Source organism: Melospiza melodia, chromosome 9, assembly GCF_035770615.1.
Source record: "Melospiza melodia melodia isolate bMelMel2 chromosome 9, bMelMel2.pri, whole genome shotgun sequence".
NCBI classification, from domain to species: Eukaryota; Metazoa; Chordata; class Aves; order Passeriformes; family Passerellidae; genus Melospiza; species Melospiza melodia.
This window is the reverse complement of record NC_086202.1, coordinates 24,939,824-24,962,621: the sequence shown is the minus strand read 5'-3', so window position 1 is coordinate 24,962,621 and position 22,798 is coordinate 24,939,824. Positions and strand designations below refer to the sequence as shown.

At 38.0% G+C, this 22,798-nt stretch overlaps 2 protein-coding genes across 6 annotated transcripts; one reads left to right on the top strand and one right to left on the bottom strand.

The window, feature by feature from the left end:
• Positions 1–355: 355 nt before the first annotated feature.
• On the bottom strand, positions 356–3,307 carry EXOSC3 (exosome component 3). The gene is made up of 4 exons (XM_063163913.1): positions 3,041–3,307; positions 2,789–2,938; positions 2,084–2,235; positions 356–653 (listed from the first exon to the last, which is right to left on the bottom strand). Exons 1-4 carry the CDS (start codon positions 3,305–3,307, stop codon positions 452–454), a joined length of 771 nt encoding a protein of 256 aa, XP_063019983.1. The 3' UTR covers positions 356–451.
• LOC134422105 (DPY30 domain-containing protein 1-like) lies at positions 2,800–9,547 on the top strand. Of its 5 annotated transcripts, none has more exons than XM_063163919.1 (7): positions 2,800–2,963; positions 5,435–5,521; positions 5,636–5,791; positions 5,911–6,018; positions 7,423–7,491; positions 8,388–8,438; positions 9,091–9,547. In XM_063163919.1, the coding sequence occupies exons 3-7, from the start codon at positions 5,645–5,647 to the stop codon at positions 9,163–9,165; spliced, it is 450 nt and encodes a 149-aa protein (XP_063019989.1). In that variant the 5' UTR covers positions 2,800–2,963; positions 5,435–5,521; positions 5,636–5,644; the 3' UTR covers positions 9,166–9,547. The 5 variants fall into 5 exon arrangements, with proteins under 5 accessions (XP_063019989.1, XP_063019986.1, XP_063019984.1 ...); XM_063163916.1 differs by having other exon boundaries at positions 2,803–2,963; positions 5,639–5,791; XM_063163918.1 differs by lacking the exon at positions 2,800–2,963 and adding an exon at positions 4,693–4,867 and having other exon boundaries at positions 5,639–5,791.
• Positions 9,548–22,798: the final 13,251 nt, after the last annotated feature.

The following is a 22,798-nucleotide window of genomic DNA, read 5'->3' as shown; positions in this document are numbered from 1 at the left end:
CATAATATTTTAATTACTTCATGTCACTGTATAAATAGAGCACCCAACCAAAATTCATGACCTATGGAATACTTTTTGCTATGCCAAGTAAACATGGATGGTTTGCAATTTTAATAACTATAAAAACAAATATATGCAGCTCAAAAAATGACCAATTTTTTAAAGAAGATCTAGGTAGTTACGCTTCAAAATTCAGAGCTAATGAAAACTTATAGGGTCCATCTTCCCATTAGTCAGAAAATTCATGAACATAAATAGGGCTTCATAACCACAAAGGTGAGTCAAACTCCTTAAACAACACTAAATCAAGCTGAGTGGATAAAGAAGGGAAATGAAGAATGACCAAAGTCTAGTATTTAATTTAAAAAAAGGCTTTTAATATAAATCTGAATACAAAAATAACCAAAACACCCTACAATCATCACAAACAAATCTTCAAGGTTTTCTCCTATTAGTTCCCTGACAGTTTGGCAAGGGCTTGTTTTCTCTGTTGTGCAGTCATATGCTCACAGGCTTCCAAAATATTTACTACAATTAAAGTCTGTTGAACTGTTTTTGCTTTTACCCATATTCTTCCATTCATTCCCAGCACCATCTCAAATGGGTACAATTGTGACAACTCTTGAATTATTTCACATTTGGGAGCCAAGAGCCTGTGGACAAGAGCAAAAACAAAAACGTCAGAGGAAGGAGTGCCCACACTTACAAACACCACATTATTATTGACCAGTAACTCCAGCAGTCCTGCTATTGTGGGAGCTATTTAAGAAACAGTGAAAGATTATAAAGTTGCATATACATCCAAAACAGCAATACAGTATCAGATTTTCAAGGCTCCTGTCATATAAAATAGATGCACCTAAAAAGAAAACATCGTAATTTCAGTTTTTTTCTCATTAGATTCAGAAGCAACCCCTGAGTAGTTTAAAGTGAATTGATACTTTTACAACTATTCTATGAGTTAATAAATTCTAAAAGTACACTGTTTGACCAAATGACATTTTTGAAATGCTATTTATTTCACACCCCAGAAGTGTCTTTCAAAACAGGACTTCCCTTCTACTTCAGGAAACAGTATTAAGAGCAATAAACAGACTACTTCATTTTTATTAGATGACAGCATACTAAATACTGTAACGTGTCTAGGATTAAATCAAGACTGAACAAGTATTCACAAAAGCTAAAATCATATCAGGATTTAGCAGTTTACTTGTAACGTGCTGTTATTTTTTTACTTGCATACATTGAAAATTTGGAAAACAGAATGGCCGCAAAAAGCTTTTGTATCAGTTCACACTGACTTCTCATTGGACCTATAAATCAGACAATGACAGGAATGAAAAAGCTGCTCTGCAATGCCAGATTGCTTATCCAAAGAATGATAAAACAAACAAAGAGCTCCACCCACAAAGCAACAACAAAGTTTGACTATTGTTTATCCACATAACCTGGTATTCTTTGACAGTCACAAAAAAATTCTGTATCTACATCAGCATAAGCAACTCCAAAGTTCATGATACATTTAAAAGCTTATGAAACAGTTCCTGGACTAATATGTCAGTTTTAAACTAAAGATCCTACATTTTTAAAATCTGTATCTTTATTTCAGTGTTATTTATTTTTCTTTGGAAGTTAGAAAATAACGTGTACTGATGTGCAAAGATCCCTTTTGTCAGGGAAAGCTGTCAGCAAACATACACCTCTACTACCCCATGACACACAAAAAGGACAACAAGCCAAGTTTTGCCAAGTTTTAAACTCCAAGGCAATATGTACATACTTGAAACATTACCCTGAATGTTTGACTTCCCCAGGTCACTACTTTTATTTTCCATACTGCCTTGGCAACCACATCGCTTATTTTAAACAGGTGATGCAACACCATACAAAAGAGCTTCTAAGTCTCTTAAGAGGAAAAATAAACTTTCCTTCTAGATCAAGCCATACTCTATTCAGTAAATCTGGTTTCAATGCACTACAAGAATCACACAGGCTGGTTTACCAAACTGCCCACACCACTCAGAAGAAACAGCTATGGGAATCTTACACATGAGAGTGGCTACTTACATTTTTTAGTACTTACTTTCTTATTAGACCTAAGGAAACTTTAAAGAGGAAGCCATCTTGTCCAATTATTCCCATGCCACTTGACTTTCCACTGCTGTCTATACAGACCATCTCAGGTTCCATGTCTTTATTTGCTACAACGAACTGACCATAAATAAGATCTCCCACCTAAACAAAATAAGGTCAAAGAACAAAGGTGTAATCTCTTATAATGATTTAGTAGGACAACAATAAAAAGAAAAATCACACATGCCTGTTTGTTTTTTCTTTACAGCTCCTTTTACATTCTGGTAATGGCATTTCATCTGTGTGCAGAAACTGCGGCATGCATGTGCTACCCAACCATTCATAGCAGTGTTGTTAAAAGAAGACATACAACTAACAGTTTCTACCAGCATCACATATTTTAAAACTTTAACATCAGAGTGCCCTTTCAGATGCACCTTACTCATGAGCTGCATCTGCTCCTGGGAGCACTATGAGCAAACGAAGAGTGAAGCACCCAGCCAGCTGAGAGAGAGCAGAGCACGCCAGTTACAGTCCTCCTTAGAAACCCCAGAAAGGCGGCGGCCTAAAGGTGCAAAATCCGAGGAGGACCAAGGTGAAACCATCACAACCAGAGCTGCCCATCTCCTCTAACACGGGCTTATGAAAACACTTCCCCTAAGAAAAGCTACTGAAATGCAACACAAGCGCCACCCCCGGCTAACAGGGCACCCACCTGCACGTTCGGCCTGTTCCTCTTCGTGGCGCCTTCGAAGGCCAGGTAGGACAGGGAGGCCGGCTCGCTGCCGCCCACGTCCAGCCTGAACACGTCCCCCGCCTTGGCCGTCACGATCCCTATGACGTGGTCACCCTTCACCGGCACATACTGCAGCGGGAGAGGCGGACAGAAGGTCAGGGGAGCGCGGGCAGACGGGGGCTAACACACAAACACACACACACACACATATGGACACCGCCGCGCTCGTACCCGCTTCTGCTGCGAGTCCACCCAGTAGGCGCCGCCGCCCCCGGGCCGGTGCCGCAGCAGCCCGCACTTGGTCACCAGCAGCCCGGCCCCGCTGCGCCGCAGCCCCGGCCCGCACAGCAGCCGCCCCTGCGGCGCGGTGCCCGCGCTCAGCCGCAGCCGCTCGCCCTCCGCGTCCTCGTCGTAGTGCGCGGGGAGCAGCAGCAGGTCCCCGGGCAGCACCACCTGCCCCACGAGGGCCTCGGCCGCCGTGCCGCGCTCCGCCGCCATGGCCGCCATGGTGCACGGCCCCTCAGGCCGGGGAGGGCGGCTGCGCCTGCGGCCTGCACGCGGCGTTCGCGGGGAGCCAGCGACACCTCCCGGCCGGAACGGCCCGGACCGCCACAGCCGGGCCCGCTCGATCCCCGAGCTGCTGCAGCGGCTCCTCGCCCCTCACGGCACCTCCGGCAGCTGCCGGTCCGTCAGGGAGGCAGCCCGCCTTCCATTTCTGCCGGGGAGCGGCCAAGAGAATGTGAGTGCACTTAGGCGTTGGAATTAACATCATACAGAGGCAATTCTTCCAGCTGCAGTTGTTTGTAAGGTTTTTTTTAATACCCTATTAGAAGCTGACAGTAAAACATAGAGCTGGTCAAATCTGAGGTGAAAGACAGCCGGTGAGTTTTGCAGGGACCAGAAAAAATCGCATCTGTTGTGAAGGGAAACTGCTCACAGAGAGATAGCATTAAAACAGTCGGAAAGCATCACAGTGGGTCACCTGGTCCATCCTCCCTGTCCTAGAGCACATTGCACAGAACTGCATCCAGACAGCTTCCAATATCTCTAGATGAAGGGATTCCACAACCTCTCTGGGCAATCTGTTCCAGTATGGGGTCACCCGCACAAAGTTCTGCCTCCTATTTAAATGGAGCTTCCTATGCATCAATTTCTGCCCATTCAGTGGTGTCCTAGTGGTTGGCACCACAAAGCAGAGCCTGGCACCTCCCCTTTAGGTATTTATACATATTAATGAGGCCCCTATCAATCATCTCTTCTCAAGGCTGAACAGGCTCACCTGTCTCAGCTTTTCCTTGTAAGAGAGATGCCCGATCCCTTAATCATCTTCATAGCCCCGTGCTGGACCCGCTCCAGGATCTCCCTGTCTCTGACACTGGGGAGCCCAGACCCGGACACAGCACTCCAAGCAGAGCCTCAGCGGGGCTGAGCAGAGGGGCAGGATCACTTCCCTGGCCCTGCTGGCAATGCTCCTCCTAAGGCACCCCGGGATACCATTGGCCTTCTCGGCCACAAGCGCACTGCTGCAAAACCTTGCTGTCCTTCAGCCCCCCAGGTCCTTCTCCACAGAGCTGCTCTCCGGCAGATCACCCCAGCTCGCCCCGGTGGTGGGGCTATTCCTCCCCAGCTGCAGGACCCTGAATTTCAGGCTTTTCTCTGCCATTCCTCCAGCCTGTCGAGGTCTCTCTTAAGGGCGACAAAACCCTCTGAGGGCTCGGCCACTCCTGCCCGTTTTGTGCCATCGGTCACCTCTCCGAGCAGGCCCTCCACCCCTCCGTCAGCTCCGGCGGCCGGCGCTGTTGCGGAGCAACCCCGCGCCTTCGGGGCCGGGCCGGGCGGCAGGAGCGGGGCGGGCCCGGGGCTGCTGTCCCGGGGCTCTGGGAGCTGCTGCCGGCAAGGAGCCGGAGCGGGGCTGCTCTCCGAGGGAAGGCGAGCGGCCACAGCGCATCCCGCGGCACCAGAAGCAGGGCAGACACTACGGGCTGCCGAGGACTCTCTCGGAGCGTGAGGCGAGGCGGGGTAGCGGGCCAGGCCCTCCCAGGAGCCCCAACAGCCGGCGTAGGGATGGGGAGCGGGCCCGCCCGGCCTGCAGCCTAGGGGAAAGGGAGGGGCCAGCCCGGGCTTAAAGGGAGCCCGGAGCAGGGGACGTGGGCGGCCTCATTAGGGTCACCTGGGGCCGCTATGACAGCGGATAATGGGAATGGATTTGCTGTTGTGCTAAGTGTCCGGGCTCTCTGCCCCGGCATGGATTCAGCCCCCTTGACAGCAAAGAAAGGCTCGTGTTTACTTAAAAGCTTGTGTTTACTGGGCTGGTAAAGCGTGTGCACTGAGATCTGTGCCTTTCCTAACTGTGGAGTGACTGCTTTAGCTCCTTGCCTCGCATACACGTGTAAAAGATAACTCTGATAGATCAAACAAAAATCATCCCTTAATTGTCCTCAGAACTACTTGCCTGTTCTTTGAGTATCTGTGTAGAAGTTTTCTACGTCGTGTTGTGGTTTTCAGGGTTTGTGTTTTTTTATTGTTATCATACAGACCTAGAATTGGCAGCATGTTTTAAGTGGTTTATGAATTATACATGTCCAAACAGTAAGGTGGAGTTTAAACACTTTTTTTTTTCTGCAGTGATTGTTATAACTGACCTGTCCACTGGAGCTTTTAAGCACTAAACCACTGCCAAGCAACTTGTATGAATTGCAAGCTTAGTAAAAGGTAATGTCATAGTCAGTGTCACTGACTATGTGTCACTGCACTTTAAGCACAAATTCTTAAAGCCCCTAACTCAATTCTGACATTGATGTCTAATATCTGTCTGTTCATTGTCAGCAGATTTGGATGGAGTCTCAGTATCTGAAGCAATGCCTGGGAGATTGCTTGAAGAAAGGACTGGCAGAGGTTGTAGAGCATCGGCCAGCAGATCCAATAGAGTATCTTGCACACTGGATTTACAAATACAGAAGAAACTTAGATGAAGAAGAAAAGGTGGATCCAACTTAGGCAAAAAAAAAAAAAAAAGAAAAAGATTACTATAATATAATTGATGCTATTTAATATATATTCCATTTTTATATTTAATTGATTCTGTGTTACCTCTGAAATAGAGAATACTGGAGAGAGCTGAGCTGGAAGAAGAACGGGTGGCAGCCCAAGCAGAACTTGAAAGGTTAAAAATCGAGGAAGAGCAGCAGAAACTGGAGGAGCAACGGCAGGTTATTAATACTTAATAATAGATCATTCCAAGCAGCATATTGTGCTGTGGCATCTTGGGGCTCTAGGTATACTTCTAATAGCTGTATAATGATTTTGATAAAGGTGACATAAAGCAGGCATTTTAATTTCCCTTTTCTGATTAACTGAAGTTATTAGTCAGCACATGGGTAGGAAAAGTTACATATTATGCAGTAAAATGTTATTAAAAAGTGATGGCTGTTAAGTTAAAAGTCAGCCAGTTTAGGAGTTATGTGAGAAGTAACTGAAAGTACTGTTTGGGCTTATAATATGAAATTAATATAACATCTGTGTTTCTAGCCATTTTTTGTAAAGGAGTTATGTGAACCCAGGGTTGCCATGGTGATGTTGATGTGACCTGACTGGATTTTTTTTGTATGGATGACTTCCATGATGTTAAAATCAAATTTTAACTTATTTTAATAAGTTAAATTTTAATTTAAGCTTATTTTAAGAAGCTTAATTTTAAATTTATGCTGATCACATTAAGCCCAGCTCTAGTGTAAGATGCATTCATTTTATTTCACTTGCAGTTTTAAAATTTGGAGTTTAGTAATTTGCAAACCAAAAGTAATGTGCTTAAGGGTTTCATGAGTGATGTAAAATAGTAAATGAAAATAAAGAGAATGTGTCTAGAGATAATTCACTGAGAATTAAATAAATCATTTCACCTAAGCTATGGGAAAGATGTTGAACAATACTCACATTAGATGCATTTTTTTAACCTAACTCAGTTTTGTAGTCAAATACTGAGGTAAGTTTTGCATTTATCTACCAAAAAGAAATAGAAAATTATGACCATGTTTGTAACTGCTCACAAAATGCAAGAGCAAACAGTATTCTCTAAGGTTGTTGAATATAAATAGATTATGCAGTTTCTGAAGTTTTGATGTAATAAGACTTGTGTTCCCAATTAATAAACACTTCCTGTTTGATATTTCCAGTTGTAAATACTGAAAGTTGCTGATGGACATGATTAATGTTAATGACATTGCCTGCCAAATTTTTCTATAGGTTTGATTCTACATTGATTCCTCAGTGTATTCTAGGTACTACACAAAGCATCAAAGAACTTAATCCAGGAGATAACTAATACAAACTGGGAAAGAGCTTGTGTAATGAGACAGTATCTGAAGCGTGTACTAACTTCAGTTAACTGTTTTTTCTTCCTCTTGGTAGTAAAGCTTCTTTATCAAATACCTTTCTGAAACCTTTGAAAATGATGATAATGAAAGGATCTTGTTATGAGCATAACATAGAAATTATGTTTTATGCTTACTTTTTGTTTATTATTTCAATATAAAATACATTGTAAACAATGTGGTGGAAAAGATACATGTGAGGTTTTTTTCTTTCTAATTTGTCCTTTCTTGTACTGATTTCAGGCTGAGTTGGAGAAAGAACTTGCAGAGTTGGAAGCACAGAAAAAGGAAGCTGAAAGGCAGTTGCAGCAGGTAGATCAAGAAGTTTAAGCCAATGCTTAGTTGGTGGTTTGAAAATACCATTTATCAGCCATTTTTTCCAGATGCAGGCATCAATTACAAAACACAAAGCAGAAGTTTTGAACTAATACATAATTAAAGAAACAGGAGTGGAGATAGGGGGGAATGTTTAACACATGGCTTCTGCAGTCTGGGTTTTATACTTGAATTTTGGTCAGAGCAGAACAGAAATTTACTCCAAAAATCCAGCATAAGGTCAGCTTACCTGATGCTTCCACATTTCTTGATGGTATTTATTAGAAAGTTTTATAAAATAAGCATGTCTAATTGAAGTACCAATATAGTAATATTTTACAGGGGGTTAGCACAAAATCCATTTACTGTATCTGGAAAAAGAGCTGTGGTTTGGACTTGCAGTGCATCTGGATTCTGCTATCTTAGTGGTGCATGGGAATTTACACTAACAGAAGAGTGTCTATACAGATATCCATGTTTATGGTCTTTTAATGCTGCTTCAGTAAAAACATACAGGGATCATTGGCATGCTTATCTCCCTAAAGCTTTTAAAACTCTGTGGGGCACAGAGTATTTTAGAAATAACTAAGTTTTTAGAAAACTCTGCTAAAATACTGACAAAACATAATTGTTAGAAGATGAACATATGAAAGTGACAAAAAATAATATATAAAAACTTTAAATCGCTGTTAATTAAAAAAATCTATTTAAAAATAGGGCTAAGCATACCAAGACATATTCCCATACTACTAAACTTGTATAGCACTTATCTAAAGTGTTCTCTTTACATTGATACATAATGTCATTTTAACACACCTGAAATGTGATTTCATGGCATGGGACATTTGACATGAGCTGAAAACTGGTTTTCTTTACCACATGAAAATGAACAGGCAATAGCTGAAGTTACAGATGAACCTGAGGAGCCAGATGAGAGTGAACCTGTAAGTGTTTAGAAACAGATTATAAATTATTGATTCTTAAAAATTTGCTTTTCTGTGCTGACAATAGATTTATGAAAATTTAACTTATGACTGTTCTTAGGGTCAGCTTTTCACAGGTGTTTTTTCCACTGAGGTAAATCAGGTGTGTATGCAAGATCCCATATAGCCCCAGTTTTTATCATTTTCTGATAATTACATATTTTAAAATATTCTTGAGGCTTTGGGCATATTTTATGGGTTCTTTAATAAGAAAATTGTAAAACCAGAAGGGAAAATGAGTCTTAAGTGCCTGCTACTTTCTACATGTGCCAAGTTTTCATGCCTAAAGGTGTTAGATTCCATTGGCTTTTGGGGATGTTATTTCAGGTTTTACAGTGACATGTTTGCTACAAATTACAAACAGATTGATAAAATAAGGCATATATGCTTGTACTATTGATTCTGCCCTCAAAATCACAATGCATCATTCAAATTTGCTGGATTTTATAATAAAATGATGATATTAATTGTATTCATTCTATTGAATGGAAGAATACATGATTATACTGATAAATACCAACTTGTCTGCCATGGGCAGGTTTTTCTATTTTCCTTTTTACAAAGCTCAGTGAATGCTGGTAAGTGGTAGAATATTTTTGTTGTTGTTTTCCAGGGTCAAACAGACCTCCCAACAGTAATAGAAGAAGAAGAAGAAGAGGAAGAAGAAGAAGGAGAAGAAGAAAGTTAGAACTGACCTGAGAGCAGTAAATATATTTTCTACTCATTACTTGCTATCCTGAAGTGTAGTATCTTGATTTATGTGTTTTATAAATATAACTGATTTATGTAACTTTTTTCTGGTGTGTGTTTTCAAGGTCTTTCTATAAAGTCTGTTATTTCTGATATCTATTCTTCCTTTTTGTTCTTAAAGCATTGTAACTAGCGTGGCTGACTTATAGGAAGAAAATTGCAGCTGAAATGAAAGCAACAAATATATTTTCTACTTGTTGCGTATTGAAGTAACCATAATAAATAACAATATAACTAAAGTGTCAATATGATTTGAGGATGGATGCTACAATATGATAATTTGAATAAATGTTAAAAGAATAAAATATTACTGAAAATTATTTTCAAGAATTTGAATGGTTTCTGACAGAAAAAGGGAATGCTCTGCAGATTAGAAGATGGAGAGACTATTCTGGACTTCAAACTTGGTGCAAAAATCCAATCAGAATTCCCAAATGTATTTGAAAGAGGTAAATTTAACTCTGACTCAGTAGATACTAGAAGATCTTGTCTCCTAGAAGTCATGAGGTGATCTAGGTCTTTATCATTGGAAGATATATTTATTATTATATTTATTATTAGAACCTTTTTTGGGTATTGTGTGGTACTAGGTAAGCTGCAAGTGTCTGCATGTTAGTCTTGATTAATCAAGTTTTTAAGACTTTACTGCATTTTTCTTGAATTTGTAAATCAAGAAATTAAATATGTTCTCTACTAAATACCATCATTATTTCTAAAACTTTACTTCTAAAAATTTAGAAAAATATTTCATTTGATCCATGGTTATCTATAAAAATAAGTTAAATAATACTTAAAGATTGCATTTTTAAAAGAACAGATGTTTGTAATCTTGGTATAGGTTGTCAAGAATGTTCTATGTCTCTTTGTTATAAATGGAAAAACTTCAGCATCAAGAAATCCTGCTGTTCTTCTATAAAATGTGCCTTTGCATCTATGCCTTCTACTACAGCTTAGATGGTCGTGGCCAATATTGTGTAATGAAAATAGCTTTCATTAGAAAATCAGTGCATAGTTAATGCATTCACTGCATTCTTCAGTCTTGGGATGAAAGAGATTTTTCTGATAATTTCACTTCAATTTTTTTTAATAGTATTGCTGAGTCTAAGTGGTTTGCTGTCTTTGGCAAACTGTTAAAAATATCTGTACACCCAACAGACAAGGGTCAATCACATAATAAATGTTTTCCTGCTCTGAATAACTTGGCTTGATCATGTAGATCAGACTAAGAATAATCCTACAAAATTTTAAAAACATGAGCACTATTGATATTTCTATATATTAATATATTATTTTTTCCCTTAAAGTATCTCTATTAAAAAAAATCCTGTGCCCATCTTATTGCTACACTGCTTTTTGAATGCTGCTAACAACCATGTCTTATATGAGCATCCTTAAAGTCATTTACTGGGTATAAATACTTAGAAATGTTTCTGAAACTTTTGGAGTCATGAAAAGTAGAACTATTTCTTGTGTCTAGTCTAAGTGGTCAGGCTTTGCTATCTACAATAATTCTGATTGGTTTGCAGTTTCTGTGATAGTCAAAACTTTTCCAGTGACATGAATACACCCTTGTGGTTGATGTTCCAGATTTTGACACAGTTTACAATTATATTTGTTACAAACAGTTACAATGGAATCATTCAAGGACACACTGTGATACCACAGTTTTAATTACACCTGTTAACACTGAATACACAGCAGCCTCTTGTGCCAATCTCAAAGGGATGGAGTAAATAGATAAACAGATGGGATTTGTTTTTTAAACAACATCTATAACTGATTCATAATATTTAGATTAACACTTCCAAAAATTGGTAACTGATGTTCGTTTTCAACACTTAATGTCCAGCCATGTTGACCATGAAAATTTCAACCTTCATACAGCCTTCAGAAAGTAAGATACTATTTTAAAACATGCTAGAAATTAATTCTGATGACATGTTGCTTTCATTTTTTTATCCTTTAATCTGTTTGTATCTTTGTTTGATTTTGTTATATGTGTGTCCACTAGAGTGCATCCTAAATAAGCACACTGGAAGCTCTGTCAATTACAGCCTATGAAAACTGCAACTTCTGTTTGTCATTCTGTTTCAGCTTATTTTTAACTATGACTTTTTCTTTGTGATGCTGCAGTTCATATTCCTCACTTTATTTCAAGGAAGGAAGTTTTGGATGGAAACTTTTATCAGAAAATTACTAAGCAAGGGTCAAAACAAAATGGTAGATTCCAATTTACCTGTTTCTTTATTGTTAGGTACAGAAAACTTTTCTTGTTAAAATGTTATTTATAGGAATTCCCATTTTTTTCAGGATCTGATGTGCACAGACCTGGTGCATTACAGCTTTATAGGAATTCTTATCTTGGATATGTGACAAGAGGTAAACAGTTCTTGGCTCCATGCTTTCTTGAGGTGCAAACCTGCCTGTAGGTCACTTGAAAATGTAGTTCACAACAAAGATGACTTCTCCTTGGGTGTCTAAACCTGGAGGGAAATTAAGGCAGCTTAAAATAATTTTTGCCTTCTCTTTCTGAACTTACACCTTCTTTGGAATTTAGCAAGCTAGAGCCTGGAGGAGGATGGATTACTCTTTTAATTACTGCACATGATGTGATTTCAGAAGTGTTAGCACAATTTAACCGCTGCATAAAATGTAAAATTGTACATTTGAAAGAAAAAAAATAAGCAATTACATAAGGTAGCTTCATCTGCAGCTTACACTCCCTTTGAATAAATTTTTGTGAAATTTAGGAAAGAAGGATAAAATTCATAGACAGATGATGCAAACTATCACTGAAAATAAGGTTCTAAACACTGACAGAAAATTTATGAAATTGTCATTTTTCCTTTCTTCAGAGTAAGAGCAGTCTTGTTTAGGGTGAGCAGGCCATGTGCAGATCCTTCAGAGAGCATGCTGATAGTAACATGCCCATTCACAGCTGTTCTCATTCCTGCAATACTGAAGCACAAGGATGAAAACAGATATGAAGCCCAGAATAGGACAAAATGATCCAGATTAATTGTCACTCTGCTCACAGAGGTGAAAACAGCTCTGCAGTGTGAGAACCTTCTCCTGCATGGAGAAATGCATGTTGCAGAAAACACATTTATTTTAAAGTTATCTTTTAATGGAATAGGTTTTATTCAGTTTGCAGTCCCTTTTATGATGAATGATTTTCCTTCAGAGTCTAAAGGAACTAACTTATCTTTTTGTAAGATAAAGTTTTATACAGTAATTTGTTAATGGTAATGGGAGCCATATGAATTAGTGTGGATTAAATGTTAAATTGAATTTCTCTGAATTTTGCTAATACAGCTTACTCATATTTGAAGTCAGCTATTAATTGCTTTACTTCTTTGAAGAATTTCCTGTACTTAGGTTAGAAAAAGAGAAGTGTTGTCTATTGACTACAGCTAGAAATGAGAGTCTAAGCCTGTTATTTGCTGATAAGGACTGATATACATTTTAAAATATCTTGCCAGTGTATTTGTTTGCTTTTACAGTTTTGTTTTTGAGTTGTTGCTTTTTTGGAGTTTCTGTTTGGGTTTCCTTGTGGGGGAGTTGTTTGCTTGGTTTTATTACTTTTGTTTGTTTTCTGGTGCTGCCATTATAGACCTTCATGCAGTCGTGTTTTACACTTGAGTATTTGTTACAATTCATACAGTGCAAGAAGTTATACTATTGCAAGCATTTGTACAGGCATTGGGCTAATAGTAATGAAAGAAAGGCCAGGTAGAGGAAGGTGCCTTTTTTTTTGAGCTGGCACAGTGTAGGAGATTTTTAACAAGTTAAGCAGAAGACTCATTCTCAGAATTGGAGAGTTCTCAGATGTATATGCAACTTCAGTACTGTGGGTCTTCCCAGTTACTTGTACATCATAGAATCATTATCATTAACCAAAATTAGTGTTTAATTTAGATCAGAATTTTTGTAATCTACACTGTTTTTTATTTAAATACATTAGAAGATACTATATCATGAAAAATTACATGTATGAGAGGCTGTCTGAGATAGGTCATCCAAAATCAATGCCCAAAAATTCAAACCCTATTAATACATTTATACTGGGCATGTTTGTTTTAGCACCTGAAAGTAAATGCACATTCATACTGTCAGGTAATGGAATGAGCAGAGAAGTTTGCCATTTGGTCCTTGTTGATTAATCTTTCTTGAGTTATCTATTTCAAAGGCTGTATTGACATTTCTGTACTGCTACAGAAATATATGCTTCACTAAAAATTCCAGATTTCCCCCCATTACTTTCATCCATCACAATTTAAAACTTCAGTGTACTTTAAATGATGATATGAAGATTGGATTTGACTTAGAAATAAAAATTGATATTTAGGCATATTGCACCAAAGCTATCTGAATAATTTTAGCTTCTCTAAGGGTATGTAAAAGATTTAAGAATTTTTAAATTAACTTCCCAAGGGAATTCTGCCATTTTCTCCATGTAGTCACTCATGGATCTCAATAGAAGTTGATATAATAAAAATTTTGGGGTTTTCTTCCAAAAATTTTGGGAAAGTACTTGTGGAAAATGTGACTTTAGTTTGATGCAAGAACCAATTGGTGTTTAAGTTCAGTGAATTAGTTTGTTCAGTGGTTCCTTCACAGTTTAGATGTTGTCTAGTAGATGCCAGATAAAGAAATTGGCTTTTCCTTGTGGAGGAGGTGGATGTATGTTTGAACTTGATCAGTATTTTGGTTAGTCTGTTTTTCTTAATGAACTGAGTCATATTTTCAGCTCCATTATAGAGATGATTGTTATTATTTGGTTTCAAAAAAATTGAGGCAAACCCTTTTTTGGTGTACTGAAGATGCATTCCAGGGATCTCAGTCTTGGTCTCATTGAAGTTGCTGAAAAAGTTGTGGTTGAAACAAAAGAGGATTGAACTCTCAACTAACACAGACTTCTACTCCTGAGAAACCATCTCCTAGTTATTAAATTTTTAATGCACTTAATATTAAAACAAGAGAGAAATGATTGCCTCAAACTGTATCTGCAAGGCAGCACAGAAATAAAAAGAGCTTAATTGTGGGGAGGGTTGGAAAGAGGAAACATTCAGATAATAAATCATTTCCCTTTCAGCAGAGGGGCACTGCAGCTCTCTTTTGCTGTGTTTCTAGTCACATTCCTGGGAGTGTGTTAGGCTTCTCCAATCACACTGCCCAATTTCTGCTCCACCCCTTGGATGTCCTTTCTTGCAGAAATGACTGGCTGCACACAGACACACCTGTATTTGCTTCATTATCGTAAGCAATTGCGGTTTTGCCACTGATGTGTTTAGTAGATAAGTGAAAAAAATTCTGTTTATTTAGCTGATAATTGTAACCTGGGAAACAGGATCTGTTTGTTTGATTGTAAGCCAGGCTGCACTGAAAAGTTACCCTTAGGCCCTGACAGCTGAAGATTTCTAGGGCTGGGACTGGGGTGCAGTTCTGAGGCAGCTGTTCCTCAACATTTTTTCTGTGGGCATATGTGTCTAAGTGGAGCCTATAGCAAAAATGCACCAGTATTTTGTTTTTCACTTGAACTTGGGTTAAATGTTTTTGTATTTGCTTGTATTTTAAAACTATAGAGTCAGATTTATTGGTAAGAATCATGAACCCTATAAAAACTACCACTGATGATATACTAAAGGACTATACTGAAACACTGACTATTCTCTTATCTCAAAAGTTTGTGTTTATAGGCACCTGCCTCTTAGTATCTTTAGGATAAATGGTTTTGCCACTGCTCACATGTAGGTTGCTGTTAAGTGTAGCATGTTTTCCCCTTACCCTCCTTATGTGACTTCTCTAGGTTGTTTTTTTTTTAGCTATCACTTAAATTCTCAGCATAGTTACAGTGTGTGAATCTGTCTATGAATTTGCTCAGGCTTTGCATGGCACAAAAAGTCAGTAAATACAGCCAGACCTATGTATTTCTATTTCTATACATTTGGCTTGTGTCTTGACAGAGTAAAGTCAGGCTTCTTTATTTTGGTGCAGTTTCTTCAAAAGTCTCTCCAGCAGCTACAACTCTTTCATTATTTTGTGACTACAAGAAAGTCACCACTTTTGTGTGTGGTGAGCTCATGCAGCTGGCATCCATATACCAATATTCTTTTCCATATTCTTTAAATCAAAGGACCATCTAAGCTTTAGAGAAAGGTCCACTGAATTCTCTCAACTTTTCTTTGTTTGGTAGGACAAGTAAATTCCTAATTTAAGTTTAAAAAAAATTGCTTACAGTATTTCGTTGTTATAAACACCATAAAAATGAAACCCACAGATTTGAATAGGTTTGCATATTTGTACACTCAAAAATCTGTAAATTAATTTCATATTTTAGTTTCTAAGGAGATCAGGTCTGTGCTTACTGAATTTGCTGGCAGGAATCCAACCTGAGTCCTAGTAAAACACTCATGCCAACTGCGTGGGAATATCTGTATGTGTCTTAAAAATAATTACACATTGAAATGACCTGGCTGACCTTGCCTCTAAAGACTTGCAGAATCCCAGTGATGTGTTTTATGGTACTGCACAGGGGGAGAGGGAACAAACAAGAGCTGATTACCCACAACCTCTGACTGGTGCTCTTGGGATTCTAAGCCATTGGTAGCAATTGGGAAGAATTTAACAATTAAGCTGGAGTATAAACTTGCCATTAGTTTTCATTTTAGCCAAGATTTCTGAAAACACTGAAAAGATACCTTGGAGGAGTTGGCTTATGCCAGGTGCTGATTTCAATACCAATTTTCAAAAGCAGAATATGAGATGCTTCACTTCACTGGCTAAACCTTCTAATATGTATGAGTCAAATGTTTTTTCTTCTCAGGGTCAATAGGAGTAGTTGATAGGTTTTGATTGTAGCAGGTCTGCTCTGATCTCCGTTTTCTGGCTGATTTACCAAACTGTTGAGAGGCCAAAGGCAACACTGGTGTTTAATTACAAGCAACACAGATTATGGACGTAAAAAAGAAGCAGCAGCAGGAAACCTATAAGCTGTCAACCTCCTGTGAGGAAACAGGAAAGAATCCTCTGCATAGAAATCAAGTAATTGATGTGAATGTAGGAAATTTAGGTGCTCCTTAAATTTATTAATAGGAAAACCTGGAAGAGGGAAAAAAGAAGAATCGATGGGTAAGAAAATATTGGAGAAGAAAGATAGAGATATACCCTAAGATCAACTCTTTCACATGTTTAGCTATGAGCTGCTACCTGTGGGGAGTCTCTACACCTATGTAGGGTAGGGTTTAAGATGGTAAAGGGATTAGGTTTGTCCTTCTCTTTCCCTGCCTAGTAGAGCTGCAGGCTTCAGTTTCCACTTAAAGCACTAAAACTGTCTTCTTCCTTGAGATGATCTAGTGTGGCTGGTTTATTTTCTGGAGTTCTGAGATTTGTGCATAACTTGAATACTCTCCATTGCAAAAATGAAAAAGCTGTTGATCTTAAACCTTAAGAATAAAATTTTGAAGTTTATAGTCTTAATTCACATTGCAAACACTAATCATATTCAGGAGGTTTTTGGGGGGCTTTTTTTGTTCATTTGAATAATTTTTCATGTTTTAGTACAACAAGTAAGACGTAACATTCCAGGTACTGATATTTCTCATTGCTACAAGTGTTCTTGTTGCTAAGGATCAAAGCAAGATTGTAACACATTATAATTCTTGAGCTTTTTAGTTTGTTTCAGGGTAAAGGACTTGAAGAAAAAGAAAAGAGTGTCGTAATGACACTCTGAGAAGGCAACTATGTCTATAAGCATAAAGATCTTTTGGTGAGATCCATTTCCCATTCCATATTCTATTAACTGGAATCTAGAAACATTGATGTGTTGTGATTGCTGTGTGGATTTTTGTATAGTACTGTTTATATACTTGTGTTAGGTGATCCTGCATACCCTTCTTCCATTACTTAATGGATGTTTAGACAGATATCAAAGAGTAGCTTTGGCTTTGTTTTAGTTCAGACCTGCTTATCTGAAACTGCTAAATGACTAACTGCAGTGAAATCTGTCAGACATAGATAAAAGATAATAATCTTTGCTGGTTGTATTATATTTGCCCAGGTGAAATATGTGAAATTGCTACCTAAGTGGCAACCTTCCCAGTCTGGATCAGCTGTAGTAGCAAGGTCAGGTTGGAAGATTTCTGAAAGTTGTCACCAGTCAGTTGATTTAGTTTAGAGTGTCCTGCAGACCTCATAGCACCAGTAGAGCATTTGAGCTCTGTAGCAGTGACAGTGAGAGAATTTCTGAAAAGACTCTGAATAACCACAGATAGGAACCATGGCTAAAATGGATGTTGGATGTGTGCAGTATCTTTTTCTCCTGATAGCCATAAAAGTCTAATTCTTGAGATCACAACATTGTGTAGTTATTTATATTGCATTATTTTCAATAATGCAAAATGCATGTAAAATTATGCTATGCATTATTTACTAGATTAGTATTGAGTGTTTGAATAGGTGTTTGCCTGTATCAAGCAGTTCAAGTATGTAAATATTTTCATTGCAAGCATAGAAGAGTAGGAAAACATACGCTAGTAGGGTAGGAAACATACACTACTTCCCTATGTGTAGTGTATGTGAAACAGAATACTTATGAAGGGTTTTGGTCCAGAGAAGTAGCCACAGTTTTATACCAGATGAAGGAAAAGTATGTTCCTGCATTGTTTCAAGAAAAAGTAAAATGTGTCTGAATTTAACCTAACGTTCCTTGTCAGGAAGCCAGAATTAATGAATTCCACAACTGTTCTTGCAGATAGGTTTCTGAAATCTGACTTCATGCACTAAAGTCAATATTTGTTTCAAAGTCCAAAGACCACCTGTACTCTAAACATCTATGAAACACTGCAGCAGAAACTCTTGGGTAATAGATAAATGCATCAGTCTCTTTCCTAAGGTACTGAGGAAATCCTAATGGTTTGCACTGATAATGTCACAGGACACAGGAGCATCTGGAGCCCAAGCTGCTGGAAGCCAGCTGAGTTCCCCAACCAAGCTGAGATAAAGATCTATGGCTGTAATGGGGTTTAGTCTGGGCAGGTGAGCAGAGCTGTCATTCACAGCTAAGAGCCCTAACTACTCCCACAGAAAGAAACTGTGGCTGCTGTGGATCTCATGTGTGATCACACCCCGTGCAATTGAAATTAGGGCTTGTGCTTTGTTACATGTCAGATGACAGTCTTTCCCTAGCCAAAAAACTGACCATAGCAGCTGGAAAAAAACATCCAGTAAAATACATAGATGGCTTTTTGTAAGGTTTAAGGGAGATGATTTCTAATTGAAGACTCTTCCATACCTTCTAAGGCATCATTTTAATTACTAATGGGTAAATTTACTACATTTACTATGGTGGCTTATGATTAAAATGCTAAATATGTATGTTGTACACTGCTACATTTGCAAACTGAAACTTTTAATTGTGTGAGGTGAGTGTGGAACATGGCTCTATTTTTTCCTTTCTAGCCTCTCATCATTTGTGAAGGATACAAAGAACTTGTCATTCTGTTGTAATAGGCCTTCACATAAGTATGTAACACAAACAAAAGCTTGTGCATTGCTCTACAGAGCTTATAACTTAAACAGAAAAACTGCTGAAGACTAAAGGCAGAACTGATTATATGTCAGTGTGGTTTAATGCTGTTTAAATGAAGCAAGAGTAACCTTATCAGCAAATGGAAAACTTTAACTAATCTAGCTATTTTTGCACCATTTTTGTATGACAAGGGTTATTTATGAAAAATGATTACAAAAAAAGACTTTAATTTATTGTCATCTTGGGGTTGAGATTGCTAGTACTTTTATTAGGTGAATAAATAAAAAAATAATTTGTATTAATTTCTGCTAATTTTAAAGAAATAATGCTCCCAGTGTAATTAACACCAAAATATATTTTAACAAAAGCCCAATTTAACCCCAATGTAGATTTAATTATTTCCTAAGAAACTTAAAGTTGCCACTTCATGTATAAAGGCCTGGCACATATTACTTTATAAAATGGCCATGAACTACCTGTTCAAGTTAGTCCTGCTTTGAGCAGAAGGTTGGAGTAGAGACTGTCCAGCTTTAAATATTGTGATTCAGTGAGGCATTGGAATAGAGAGTTTGAGGTCAAACAGATGCAAAAAGGACAAGCACAGGGGAAAGAAGCAAAATTAATTATTTTTTCTGGTATTGGCTATAGAAAAACCTGGAAACACTTATTAGGAAATGGCAGGGATGGCAGTTGGGAGATGCAACAGAGGACCCCTCTGAAGCTGAAGTTACTGTGGAGTTAGATAGAGTGCACGCCAAGAAATTGCTCTGGCTGTAATTGGTATTTACTCAAAAAGTCATAAAAGCCTTCCAGAATGAAAGGGGTGAATCGCTCATGGTCATGTGCAGGAGGTCCCATTGTCCAGTCTGGAGAAGGTGAAAGGTGAGATGGAAGAATGAATGCTGGGTGATAGACACCCATCTCAGGGCACACTACCTTCTTTCCTGCTACAACCACAACCTTTTTTTTCTGCTCTGCACTATTTATTTTACCCTGAATGTTTATGGGCCAGTGAAATCTACACCTGCATGTTTGGGAGGCCTTGAGCCACTCTCATTTTCAGATAATACTAGATAGAGGCAAGAGTTTTGAAGCAGGTGGGAAGCAAATTTTGATTTCCCCATGTTCAAACTCTATTGCTTTGATCAGGTTTGTCATTCTTCATGCAAAGGAAATAAACACATATTAACCAATCTTCCTTATGTTAACTCTAAAAATAAACCAAAACAGTTACCTTCCCCTAACCAAAATGGCTAAGTCAAGGCTTTTCACCAACCAACCAACCAACCAAGAAGCCCTAGAGGATATTCCCATGAGGCTTGCAAAATTTATTGTTCATTTCCAATTGGAAAAAAAAAGATGGACTGCAGTAACTCCTTGAAAACACATTATTTGTATAATAGAAACTAGTAATAGTAAACAGCAAAAATGAATCTAGTATTAAAGTAGTTTTTGTAAACACCTGAAAAATTGTTTCCACAGGCATTAATTAGGAGTAAATTCCTTGCATGAAGTGAGAATAAAATGGCCAAGTAAGAAATTTAAACTATTAGCCTGTTAAACAGTTAACTTGGTAAAAATCAAATCTGAAGAAAAAGTGAGAGAACAAAACAGAAGTATTTAGGAAAACACTTTCCTACATGTTATTTGTATCCATGAAGTATTCCTGTATATTGCTACACTTGAACATGTTTTGGTTCTTTAATGTAGTGGAATTGTAATTTTAAGTTACTGTAGTAAAAGTGTGTGATCTCTACATATCAAGTCATTACCCTAAACATTTGAAAGCTGTGATAAGAGAGAGAAATTTCACAGCTTAAGAAATGGTTTCCCTATAACTGATACTAGTAATACAATAATGGGCAATACATGAATTATAAAGAGATTTCCAGAGAAACTTTATTAGGGCTCAGTCCAGGTGAGAATGGCAATAAAGTTAATAGAAAATTTGGAATCCTGTTACATTGAGTGCTGAGTCATTATCAATAAAATGGAATAAGGAAAAATGCTGATGTCAATCATTCTCTTAGTGTCATCCTTTTTCTTTATTTTCATAGACAGGAGTGCTATGCCAAAAAGACATGATGGTAAAGCACTATCTTACCTTTTTTCAAATATTTAAAAAGTCAAATTGTCTGGGAAGAGAAGCCAAATTAAACATTACATAATCCTACAATGCATTAGCATTGGTCATAGATGTCCTAGAAGAGAACATGCTGAGGTGCCTCATGACCATAAAGCAGATGTCCTGCTCTTGGTAGTAAAAGTACAGCTGGAAGAAACTCACATTGGAGGTGTTACACAAGTTAATGTGAAATGCAGCTTGGCAACATTTCTGGAGTACTAGTACCAGGGAGGCTTTTTAATGAAGGGTGACCCTCCAAAGGTCACAAGGACCAATGCATTTCACTACACAGCAGCAAGTACAAAAAGAACTGTAAAAGCAAAATATACAATGGTCCTGCAAACTCATTCCTCATGTATGTCAAATACTTGTGCTCTTCAGCATTTTTAGAGCTTGTGGGTTTTTTATTTTTACATGTGGTAAGAGAATTGTGTGAGTCCTGCATTCTCCTGAAGTGTTGCCTTAAACCCATGAATGCTGATTCCCAAACTACACTTTCTCTCCTTAAGCGGCATTGAAAACCAAGGAAAAGCAAAACCAGAAGCAAGAGATAGTAGAATTCACAGGCTAATGATAATCAGTCCTGTCTGCTTTTGTTGGATGATTGTAGAATCAGAAAGAAAACTCTTTAATACCCACAAAATCATTTTTTGTTTCATCCATTCCCATTTTGTCTTTTGGTGCCTCCATAAGGAAGAAGAAAATATTTGCATTTAAGAATGATTGCTTATCAATGATGCTATTTTACTTTAAAAGTTAATATAATTTTTGAATGTTACAGATTAACTAGGTTTAATATGGTTAGTTACTCTTTGGTCTTATTTGTTGTGGTTTTTTTTACAAATTCTATTTTTCTGCATGGTGTTAATGTGTAATTTATTCAGGCTGGGGTAGTATCTTCACATCAGTGGGGTGACCACAGTTTACTCCAGAGAAATCTGTGCCTCATAATGTGTATCTGATGTGTCAATTTGTGGGATTTAAGTGCAACCAGTGCTCATCATTCCATGAAATGAATTCTGTACAATAGAAAACCAAGGAAGAGTGTTTGAAACGAACGATTCCGTGTCGATGATTATGGGAGAGGGGCCAATGCTGCAGCAGATTCCTGATGAACATTCACAGGCATTGGTTATTGTTTTCAGGAATGTAGGCAGAAAGTGAAAATTCTAGTGAGTTCTTACATAAATATGTAGCAGTGAGAAATCTGAATCTAAGGAATCATCTTGGGGATTTTCTAATAATGATATTAATAATAATAGTAATAATAATGGCTGAGGGTTTGAAGTAAACTAAGTTTTTAAACTGAAGAGTGGTAAGAAATTAATTTTTTTAATAGACCAGTGCTTTGGTCAGAGATTGAGAATATAGTGGTTTCTGTAAAGGAAATAAGGAAAAGTACACTTACTTATAATGGTGCAGTAGTGGTGGGCATTTTGTGAATATGTCCCATGGATATGTTTACTTGTTTTTTATATACTTACTTAAAGACACGAATACCCACAAAATGCCCTCTGCCTTCATACCTGACATACCTTCAGCATATTCCAGACATGAGCCATTTGACTAGAAGAAATTCTCTGCAGCAGAACCCATCACTGAGCTCTGAGATTCAGCAGTTATTGTAATTATAAGGTTTATGGAATATAGTATGGGAATATGATACAAAAATATAATTAAAATTGACCCGTATCAATAGAAGAAAGGGCAGGGGAAAAGAAAAGCAAAGGCTGAAGGGTAAGCTCTGTGTAGCAGACTGTGAAGCAGCGTGGTGCTAGATCTTATCAGATGTTTTGTCTCAAATGTGCACGAAAAATGAATGAAAATTAAAAAAACAGTTCATGAGAGAATTCTAGTTTTCTAGAGATGAAAAAGTAAAAGGAAAGTAGGATTATATGATGCAAAGCAATCTTCTTC